Genomic DNA, 12,039 nt, shown 5'->3' with positions numbered 1-12,039 from the left:
TGTTGTAGAAGGGAAGCTGTTGTTAAACGATTGATGTAGAAGGGAAGCTGTTGTTAAACGATTGATGTAGAAGGGAAGCTGTTGTTAAACGATTGATGTAGAAGGGAAGCTGTTGTTAAACGATTGTTGTAGAAGGGAAGCTGTTGTTAAACGATTGATGTAGAAGGGAAGCTGTTGTTAAACGATTGTTGTAGAAGGGAAGCTGTTGTTAAACGATTGATGTAGAAGGGAAGCCTTTGAGAAATGCACATTAACAATTGCAGACTACTTGAATTGTTTTACTGAATAAAAGCGCTTCAAATTAGTTATGTGAAACAAGTTCAGCTAATGAATAATCGGACCGATCTTTGTTTGCTATTATTTAAATTATTTTATGTCAAAATGGAAACAAGCATATTTTACCATTTAGATACTACCATCTGCGACCAAATATTATATATCTATCTATTTTTGTTTGGAATTTTGTGAAAAAGATGTATGTACTAGCAATATTTCCATTTTATTTAGGGTTCAGATAAGGCGGATATGACTGGTTAATAATAAAGCACTGTTAAAATTAAATGCAGTCATGTTTAAACGGATATGAAATTTTGTACGCAGACCATTAAAAAATATTGACAAATTTTGGCAGACGATATCATTTTGGCACAACAATTGATATGCTCCTCAATTCCAATATTTCATTGACGCTTGGAAACCAACATTAGGACTTGAGTAAACAAATTACAATATTTTAGTTATAAAAACCTTTTTGACAAATGTAAGTTTCGAATCATGATTTTAGTTCCGGAAATGAAATTTTAATGTACTAAAACCAATGATACCAGGAAGTACAGAAAGCTTAATGTATAATTTTAATTGAATCAATAAATGATTCAAAGAAATACTCAGCTCAAAAGGTAAAGCCTTTTCTTCAATGCGCAGATTTTATTTTTTTTACATACAAAATATTGTTAATGGTCCAGTGAAAAACTCTTTCATTATGATATTAAAAGAATTTAATAATAAGTTTCAAATTGGTTCAGGTAAACGAATAAAAAAGAGCAAGCAATGATCGATATAATGAACACGACAAGGAAATAAAACAAGAATAAACCATCATAAACAAAACATCATAAGAATACCAAAAAAAATATCGATAAAAAAATACCCAGGCATCAATGATTGGATAATTCAGATACATAAACATACAAGTATGAACTTATAGATAAAGCTTCTTTTTATGTTTCAAGCAGTTTTGTCCGAAGATAAGTTTATCAAAATTTATACCACAACCAGACAGCCTAAAAAACGCAGATATGGAAATGAAGCATATTTCGGGAAATGCAGGAAGGCTTAAAGCGAATCGGTTTTACCCATAATATCTGATAAAACATTGGTAAATGTAGATGGGAAAATCGCCCGGTAGTTAAAAAGTCATATGCATTTTGAATCCACGGCTTAGGATGGGAGAATTTGTGATCGTGTTCTTTTATTTCGTAAGGAGTTGTACTATAAACAAAAAAGAACTTTTAAAAATGCCATGTAAAATATCAATCATGAAAAAAATCAAAGAATACAATAGTGCCATACATAAAAATGTCTGCTTCAACCTTGGAAGAACAAGGTCCCAAACAGATAAAATATGAACCAGCTAACATAGAACTCACTTTAATTTCCCATGATTTTGACTTGCAGATCGTTTCTTACCTATTTAATTTAAAAACTAAGGTTTGTACTTTGTGATGTACCAATATCTGAATCAGAAGTCTAGTAATTATTGTAGGTTTTTTTTGACATGCATGATTCACCACGTGTCTGATTATTTGACATAACAAAATTGGTACACAGTTTTCTATACTTTGTTGAAATGGCTTATGTTGTTAAAAAAAGCTCTATCCAATGCCAGATCTCAATGATTTAATGCATTGACATATAAACATTTATATTCCATACTATTGATTTTAAATCACTTTTAAGGGACCGTAGATTAGTTTAGATATTAAATACGTTATCCAGAATTATCAAATGCATTTCCTGCTATTCTATTATACGCGTTTGTATGTTAAATTTACAGTTGAAGTTGAAATCTGATCAAGGAATAAAGTAGTTTTAATAAATAATTGGATTACAGCAAGCAGAAATATGAAACTACTTCTTTGGTTACATTTGGAATTATTTTTCGGAAATATTCAAGGTAAGTACAACTATGTTAGGAATAAATGCAATTTATTTTATGTAAATATAGTTTCAAAGATTTGTTTTTAGGTTGATTACTTATACGAATAGAAATTAACACAATAACAGAATTATCATGATTGAAGTCATCGTTATTTACTACGAAATATTTTGGTCTAATACTAATTTCTCAAAAAGCGTTCACTTAACTTAATGAGTAGATATTAGAGATAACCATTTCTTAGAATGGACCAGAAAACAGGAGATGTTTCTGAATTTTACCTTTTCCAAGTGTTTTATGCTAAACTAGTACTCTGTTCTATGTCTCTATCTTAAGATAAAGGGTTAATCCGAAGCAACGAGCGCCTGAAATTATGTAGCTTGGTACTAAAACATGGGCTTGGACAGAACTACATGAACTTTTTTATTTAGTCTTTTTATTTCATAGTACGTAAATTTATGTATATACCCCCTAACTGGTTATAAACAATAGGCAATTAAGTCTTTGCAACTACAAGTGGTAAGACCTCATAATGAAAAAAGAATTTTGAAACAAAAATCCGGCAATGATAAACACATTGATTTTAATTATTTTTCATACATGAATTCTGAACCAAATTTCAGTTTTCAGATAGATTACATTTTTTTGGTTGAAATACAAGGAAGACAAAAGTAAAATGTTAATCAAACAAGGAGAAACGGTGAATGGTGCATTAAAGTGCGCTGACCATGTATATTTATAAGTATAATATCTGTCGTATTTTTAGTTTGTAGAAATTAACAAATTATTATGTCTTTTTTAAAGTAGAAACTGTAAAATATTATTATGAAATCAATTATGTAGTGACGAAATAAAGGGACAAAACTGTTATTAAGGACTTGAAATTGTAATAGGCACTAACTGCTGAATTATCATAATTCGGGTGTTTCTAGAAAAGCAATGGACGCTTACCCTACCGGTACACCTGGTCCATGCTCCTAGTTTATAGTGGAGTCCGAGTTGTTCATTAGCTTTTGTTACTTTGAATGTATAATTTTAGTTACTTTATGTTCTTTGTTGTGTGTATCTGTTTTCCATGTCTGGTCTTTGTCCCTGGATTGCATTCTTTTGATTACTGATTACATTACTGCTAAAACCTTGGTTCCCTTGATTACACTTCCATACACCAAGCACTGCTTTTGAAATTTATATCATGCCTTGCCTAACCCCGAATTATGTCATTTGTTCATCAAAATCTGAAGTATTACAAATTTTAAACTACCGCAAAACATTGAGGTGTCATTCATTCCTTGTATTGCACTTGGTAGAACCACTTGAAAGTACTCTTTGTTTAAAACATATCGAAATTATATAGTGTGAAAATGATTTGTATTTTTATTTTAATAGCTTCTGGGTAGATGACAGTACCACTGTTGGAACAAAGGTACCTGAGGTATTCATCAACCCAGGAGTCTGACTTGTCTGACGTCGAATTATATCATTAAACTAAATCAAAATTTGCAGTTTTACAAATTTCAAAATAACTAAAACACAGAATCTTCATTCCTTGTATTGCACATGGTATAACCTCTTATTGACGGATTTGGCTTTCCATTACAATATTTTCTTTTTGTTTTGAGTACTTCATGTATACAATTGATATTTATATTGAGATCCTCCTATGCATTCGATTCAAATGCCATTAATAAGATGCTATATCTAACTAGAATAAAATAGAATTGACTATAATATGAGTGGTATTTTTTGACAGTCAAAAGGCGGTTGATACAATTGTTTAAGAACAAACACATACCACACTCAACAAAAATGAGAATTATATCTTCCTAGCAAAAAAAAAAAAAAACAAAAAAACTCGTAAGTGAAATCTTAACATTCCTACTTGACTAGAAAGAGAGGAAGTTCCGACTTCGTAGTGTTGTGCTAATCAATTATTTACAATTATTTATTTTTCACGTTCTTTATTAGAAAAATAGGTTTTTTTTAGAAACAATATGATATCATTATGATCTTAATTACTTTTGGTAAAATTTTTGAATATGAATTTATTTCTAGAAACTAGAAAATGTCGATATCAGGGAATGTATTGAATTGATGATAGAATGCATTTATTATGTTTCAAATAATGTTGCAGAAGAACAATCATAGTCAATTAATATCATTAGTATTAATTTTCAAAGCTTTTAAAGGAACGTGGATGCTTTGTATTCAAGTCCTTAAAGAATATACTTTTAATGAATTCAAATGATTAGAACTTTGCTTTTTATAAAGATCAGGTTTACTTGGTAAATATAAACTTTACGAACAGGGGTGTTTGTAATAAGCAATATAAGGTTGTTCCACAAATTGTAAATTATTAAATCGTATACTGATGAAGAAAACTTTGTGAAGAGTTAAAATTTGTCATTATTATAGATGGTTTGGTATGTGAAATTTGTTTTTGAATATAATTGCATTATTTTCCGTATAAAATATAAATGATGAACACCAGTACATGTTGCTAACAAAATAAATTAGATTTAGTAAAAGTTAAAACATTTTAACGGAAATCTAATGCTATTATTTAAGCGCCGAGTAACATTTATACGAGTAATAACTGAACATTTAAATATAATCAGGATTTATGTCCGTTTTCATTCTTTAATAGTCATACTTTAATTACCCGGAGATTTTTTTTATTGAACTAAAACAGATGGTTTCGTTGCTCCTGTTATATTCATTATTGATCTTCACGAGTTTTGTGTTTCCATTAATGTAATAATGAGTTTACTACTGACTCGGATCGGGCACCCGTTTTCCGTTTTAGAAAAATCTTATCTTATATATACTACATGCATCGAATATATTCAACTTATTAGAAATGTCTTTTGATTAAAAGTTTGACAAAATATGAGAATAGAGGTAGTATTTATAATCTGTGCCCATTCTTATTCCAAATTTAAAAATCAAATATTGTTATGATATAAATGACACATTAAATAAAATTATGAAAAACACACAATATAATCATCAGAAAATAATAAAAATGATAAACATATTATTGTTAGATATCAAGAAAACCAAGATTCAAGCAGAAATCAAACGAATTTAATCCAGCGACAAAGACCAGACATGAAAAAAGAAAAAAACACACAAAAGATCATGAAATAGATAAAATAGCTAAAATAATACATACAAAGTAAAAAAAGTAAATGATCAACTCGGACTCCACTAAAAACAAGGAGCATGAACCAGATGCACCGGCGGGGTAAGCATCCTCTGTTTTTTTAGAAACACCCACCGAGTTGCTCATAAAAAGTCAAGTCCGAGGTAGACAAAAACGGAATGGAAAACTGTGAGATGTTTTACAAATCACTTTTCATGGTGCAGATGAATACACTGTAATGATCAACGAGTCCATGGCGACGACCAAAAACTTCTGTAGTGGTGACTTCAATATTATGGCGACCTAATCCTCTTCCAGCAGCCTGATTGTAAGACGTCTAGCGCGATACAAATAGTTCTGCGTAGTTATGACAAACTCTGGTATAACGAAAGAGTTGTGATATAAAAACTCCATATGCAGGTGCTGAAGGGATGTTGCCACAGATGAAAGGAAAGTTGACAATACTGAATGAAATAATTTAGTCGATAGTTTTCCTTAACCATCGATCTTTAAGTGTAGATATGAGGCTGACTTCATAGTATCTGTAGCTTCCTGTAACATCAAATTGTGTTTGGTTCCTTCTTTTAAATACACTCAATCTTTTGTTTTTCGAACCTTTACAGTTTTGTAGTTACATATCGGTCCATGTTTAAAAAATACATACGTGAAAAAAGGTTTTGTTCATAAAAAAGAGAGACGATCACCGCTTCAATATTACTGATGGTCTTTAGCTCAAGTTGTTAACAGTCAAATGTACGGTAAACGACCACTGTTTACTTTACCATCATTTACAACAACAAAAAAATCAAAGCGAAAGTACTTAAATTGTTTAAGTAAAATCATTCTGACCGTACTGTACTTGGTACAGATTTGCATGACATCGACATTTTATTTATGACCACCTTCTATCTAATATCTCCAAAAATAATAATCAGGGGCTTAAATCTTCTATGGGTTGTATCCGAACTTTGTGTTTCAAAAATAATGTTCTAATTCATTGGTTGTTTCATTCTTTTGTAGTTTTGTACAATTCTTATAAAGTTCAGTAGCCAATATCATGGATTTTGAAGACAAATATTATTAAAATACACTTTGGGTCATTTGAAATTTATTGATGATGTGCATCCTTTCATTCGATTACTGTTTATCAGGAGTAAATGAATCAAAAAGGTATGAACTTTTATTGAAAATCAACCTCTCAAATAAGTTGCCAAACCAAATTAATTTTAAAGCAACTGAATATGAATATTAATTTCTGCTTAAAATAAAAACCAGGCGGGGGTGATTCATCATATCTCAAGATTATCAATGAGACCGTTATACATTTGTTAGGTCATTAAAACAACTCTTCCTATGTTCATGTCCTTGGATCTGCTACTCATTTTGAAATATTTTTTGATTAGTTAAAGTGTACCAATTGTGAAGGAAATTTTTTCTTGCTTTTTTTGTAGTAGAACATAACCAAACTTTAATTTGCCCTATTATTTTCGATTACAGTTTCTATGAGGCCTTAAGAAGGATTTACAATGAAAAAGTATTTGGGATTATGAAATACAAGAATTTAGTTATCATAAGCCTCTGTCTGGTTTTTAGGCAAGACAGGACTTAAACAATTCCAGTTCAAAGGGTCTAGAATTATTTTATATTGCAAAACAAAACATCCAAACATTGTATCGATTAGTTTTCCCAACACTATCTATTAAAAGATAACATAAAAATTAATATAAAAGTATGTCACCCTCTGTGGATATACAATTTACTCAAGGGCAGATTGAATTATGTTTAAGTATCATTTTTGTTATTTAACAGGGAGTGGTTTACAAGAAATGTGGATTTACACACCTAACGACGGCGATAACGATGCATGGGATACAAACACGTATCAGTACTACACACAGCTTTCTGACTATGATCTATATCCACAGAATGAGTTAAACTTCAAGTTTAAATTTGCAGCCGACAGTTTGTATTGTGGACACGTAATGGTATTGTTGTCATCTGCAGCCGATATGCAGTCAAACAATTTTTATGAACTATTCATTTCAATTGATTCAAATGTACGCAGGAAAGAGAATGGTGCTTTTACAAACTATCCACAACCAAGAGTAGAGCCAGCAAATTGTATTGATTTTCGAGTGTTCAATGTCACATGGAGTAATCAAGGTCACATTCAAGTTGTTCAAGACGGAAACCTTTTAATTAGTTACACAGATAACACACCTATGACCATACTGAGTGTCGGGATAAAGACAGGATTTGGCGATAAGGGAATATGGGCCATCCAACATTCCGGTAGGTCCTTTATATATCTAAATTAGGATAAATTACAGCGAAATAAAAATCTGATCGTTCACTGGTGTCCCTTTAAGCGTTTTGGCAATTCAGATATTTATTTCGTAGTAAACGGAAACTTAACGACAACTGTAAATTGTAACGAACTATTATATGCTAATGACAGCAATGTAGTTTCAATTTCGATTTCATCACCGCTTGAATCTTTTGATAAATTTGTCTTCAAGGTGAGTATGTAGGGATCCCAAATTTGTTTTCTATGAACCCTTAATTTGTCTCAAAGATGATTACCAGTCTTACCAATGTAAATTTCTGGCATAAAGGACATTTAGCGAACTGAATCAAATTTTCTAACTAATATTTAACGTAATATTGTCATTTATTTGAAAGGTTTTGCCCGTTTTTAATATGTTTAACAACCTTGTTCGATTCTATTTCTTCCCATCTACGGACAAGATTTATGACTACTTGTTTGTGGATTTTTGGAAGTCCTCAGAATTAACTAGGTCTCATTGCATTATTTATAAGACATTGTCCTTCTTTTTATTGAGTTTTCTTAAGTTTGTAATTAATGTGCGTAATTTACCGAGTGTCCTTTTAAAAAAGGAGGTATATTAAAGTATGTCTAAACCGAATCATGAGTACTACGAAAAATACACTTTTAAAGTCTCTTTGTATCAATAGCATTAATATAAATGTATTTTTAACTTGGAAACCGATTATCTGTCTAATTAAAACAAGATTTCTATTCCAGAAGTTCGTTTTAAAGATGTTTCATTAAAGTTATTCCTTAAGGAATATCTTAGATTCCATTATCTGTATTTTTACATAAAATACAAGAAAAAAAACCTTAAATATATAGAATTGATTGTTTGATAGGTATTTACCGCCCAGGTAGCAATATATCAGCTATGCCCGGGCGATGAAAATGCAATGTATGATATAAGGAACATGAATAGATGATGAAATGAAAAATTGTATGGGAAACAATTTAGGTTCGACTGCCACTTGAAATAGGGAGAGGTGGGTAGTGTCCGGTAGTTAAGCCTTCTGTAGTTAATCTGAGGGTTCTCCTCCAGTTGAATACAACAACAGGGTTTTTCATCTTGCAAGGCAAGGAACGTTGCATTTTTTTTCAGCATGCTGCACTACAATGGTTTACGGTCAGATTTCCGTATTATGACCTGAAGAGCCCAGTATGCAGCATTTCAAGGGTACCCCATTCCACCACCACCAACTCATTTGCTCTATGAGCAAAGCGCCATAGTCCCAGCCAAGGTTCTGAAAGACATTTAGTCGCCATTAACCACGAGCTTAGCGCTGCTGCAGACTCATTTTTTACAACCGGACTTACACGGGGCAAATGTATAAGATCTTATAAATAGAAATATAATAAAGTCGTGCTGGGAGAGACAGGATTCATTGCTCAATTGTGTACGCTTCCTTGGATTTTTTTAGCATAAAAAAATCCGAGGAAGAGTCAACAATCTAACAATGGAACCTGCCTTTTTATTGTGTTGTTTCTGTTGTCTGTTCTTTATTTTACCTCATTCTACACATGTTTAAATAATATCTTTAGAATTTTTAAAAATCAAATAACAGATCGCGGTTAAATAACAATATGAGACTTACATAAGGATTGTGATTTAGTTTATTACATTTATTTTATATCTGACTGACGCTTTCCTCGTCTTTACAGGTTTGAAGTTTTTCTCGAAATTCTGTTGTTATCAAAGATATGTTTACAAACCGGAAATAAGTACTGACAAATTATGAAATTTTATTTGCAATTCTATGCACATATACGATAATGTCATTTTAGATATAAATATATATATTGAACATCATTTAGAAGAGAATGGTAGGATTTTTTCTTTGTTCAGAGGATGTCCATAGTAGATCACAGTTGGTGACACCGGCAAAGTCTTGTTTAAATAATGTATTTAAGATCATAAACTCATATTATCTAAAAAGCAAGAGCAACCAAGGGAACAAAATTCAAACGAAAATTAAAAGAATGTAACCTGGGCTAAGACCAGACACAGAAAACAGACACACACAACAGAGAAAACAATATAACTAAAATAACACATACAAAGTAACAAAAGTAATTAAGCAAGTCGGGCTCAATTAAAAATGGGAGCATGGACCAATAGTACAGGTAGGGTAAGCGTCCTCTGTTTTCTAGAAACATTCGCCGAGTTGCCCATAAAAAGTCAAGTCCAGGGTAGAAGAATGAGGAACGGAACAGAAAACTATGACACGTTGAACAAACCAGTTTTGCATGGTGCAGATGGATACACCGTAATGATCCGTGAGTTAATCATGTTGTCCATAAATTTCTGTAGTGATGACTTCAATCGTGCAGCAACATAATCTTGTTCCAGAAACCTAATTGTAAAAAGTCTAGCACGATACAAAAAGTTTGCGTAGCAAGCTCTGGCATAACGTTTGAGTTATGATATGAAAACTCCAAATATTGTTTTGGAATCCACTGAAATGATAAGAATGAAATAGATTACATCGATAAAACGACAAGTGGTATAGGAGATAACTCTTCGATCTGTCGAAAACATGTTTTGAGTAATTTACTTTTGATGTCGAAAAATCAAAGTTTGACATGAATATTCAGTTAACATAAAATTGGAACAGAGCAATTGGTGAAATAAAATGTAATATGTGCCATAAATAACATAGGATCTGTTTGTTTTCTATATGGACGGCCTCTTTAATAATAATATTTTGATTTTCATTGTATTGAAGGGACGTTCACTGGGTCTTTCTGCAATAAACCTGGTTACTATGGCAATATGATAGTACTATGGAATGGATCTACCAAATCATCGATAGTATGTGCTACAATGTGCAGTGGGGATAACGAATGTTTGGGCATCAATTTTAAAAAAGAAACCAATGAATGTCATCTTTTGAGAACAAGACAGCTTGTTAGTAGTCAACTGGCGGATGGCTGGTTGTTCTCCGCAAAGTGTCTGAACCATATGAATATGTGTATAAGTTGTTTATAGGATCATTTGAACATGACTTTTCAAGCATTAGATACTATTAATTATAATGTATATCGACTCAAGTCAAGCAAGAGTATATAAATTCCAGCAAAATTTTTATTTGAGATCGGTATTTTTCTTGCAATCATACAGTAATGTGGATTTTAAATGAGGTTTGACTAATGGAAGCTTTCGTTATTGTAAGTTTAGAATAAGAGTAATTAATTTTTCTTTAATCTCTGTTGAAATCTGAATTTTGCAATCTTACTATATCTACATAGATTTCACATTTGTAAAGTACACACTGTTGATTAAATATGAAGTCGAAACATCGGCTGTCATTGTTTTTATTACTTTGACAAATGAAGGGTAGTAACAAAATTACCGAACTGATCACATTTTGGTAAATCTAATGGAATAGTCAATAGGAAAGTCTGTATAACTTATGGTAATATCAGTGTAAATTCAGGAAAGTTGGAAATCGTTACAATGGTCCCGACTTGGTACAGGTATTTCCAATACAAAGGGTGGGTTAAGGTAAAGCCATCAAACATAAAAAATCAGCCATTTGATTTAAAATCATAATCCTTTTCAAGCCATAAAGAAGTAGCAATACTGGGGATACTACAAACATAAAGAGGACGCTTACCCAATTGGTGCAGCTCCTCCATGATAACAGCGCTTAGTGGAATCCGGGATGCTCATTATGTTCTTTGTTGTTGTGTGTGTCTGCTTTTTTTCGTCTAGTTTTTATCTTTGACATACGTATTCTGTGGATTTCCAGTAGAATCGTGGTTCCCTTCAATACACCTTTAAATCAAATCAAATAACTTAAGTATTATAACACATATATACAATAATTTTTTGTAACAATACAAATCAATCACAACACACCATGAATTGAGAGTATAAGCAGAAATAAAAATACAAAGATTGATTTAAACGTGCCATGATAATACTTGTATCCTTATTCTTATGACTGTTAACGAAAAAGACGCCCTAGACATTCTATATTTTTAAACACAGTTTCCACAAAACTATGGTTAACTTTATATTTAAATATGAAATGAGCTTAATCTTCATTAATTTTACAATGTTTGCATAGTCTTTTAGTATATGCAATTTAAGGACTCTGAAACACTGAGAACACAAGAAGAACAATGAAAAAAGTGAAAAAAAACATAGCACACAAAACAAACAAACTATAAAAGATCAATATGAATTCTTCGACATATTAAACAATTCCAGTCCCCAGAGTGAACCGTAGATATTTCAAAGCTTTTCACCTCTTTTATACTAAGGTATTGCCGCGCCTCTTTATGCAAATAAGTACAGTACAACGGAAGTTACCTCATGGGTTTGTTAGGGGTGATAATCATGGTTTTTTTCACATCCTGTAATGCAAATCCTATAATTTAGAGTGATATGTAATGAATCACAAA

At 31.6% G+C, this 12,039-nt stretch overlaps 1 protein-coding gene across 1 annotated transcript; it reads left to right on the top strand.

Annotated features, from left to right (window-relative positions):
- The first annotated feature begins 1,864 nt into the window (after positions 1–1,864).
- LOC148620880 (uncharacterized) lies at positions 1,865–10,933 on the top strand. The gene is made up of 3 exons (XM_088574714.1): positions 1,865–2,176; positions 7,110–7,592; positions 10,356–10,933. The coding sequence occupies exons 1-3, from the start codon at positions 2,125–2,127 to the stop codon at positions 10,616–10,618; spliced, it is 798 nt and encodes a 265-aa protein (XP_088430840.1). The 5' UTR covers positions 1,865–2,124; the 3' UTR covers positions 10,619–10,933.
- The last annotated feature ends 1,106 nt before the right edge of the window (positions 10,934–12,039 follow it).

This window comes from Perna viridis, chromosome 3, assembly GCF_037379345.1.
Source record: "Perna viridis isolate PV_CMFRI_1.1 ecotype Kerala chromosome 3, ASM3737934v1, whole genome shotgun sequence".
NCBI lineage: Eukaryota > Metazoa > Mollusca > Bivalvia > Mytilida > Mytilidae > Perna > Perna viridis.
The sequence above is the reverse complement of the archived record's forward strand: the minus strand, read 5'-3'. Positions and strand labels throughout refer to the sequence as shown.

Coding starts and splice junctions, on each gene's coding strand:
- LOC148620880 (XM_088574714.1), top strand. CDS start 2,125: ATGAAACTACTTCTTTGGTTACATTTGGAATTATTTTTCGGAAATATT. Junction 2,177..7,109: donor ATTTTTCGGAAATATTCAAG/GTAAGTACAACT, acceptor GTTATTTAACAG/GGAGTGGTTTACAAGAAATG. Junction 7,593..10,355: donor ATGGGCCATCCAACATTCCG/GTAGGTCCTTTA, acceptor ATTGTATTGAAG/GGACGTTCACTGGGTCTTTC.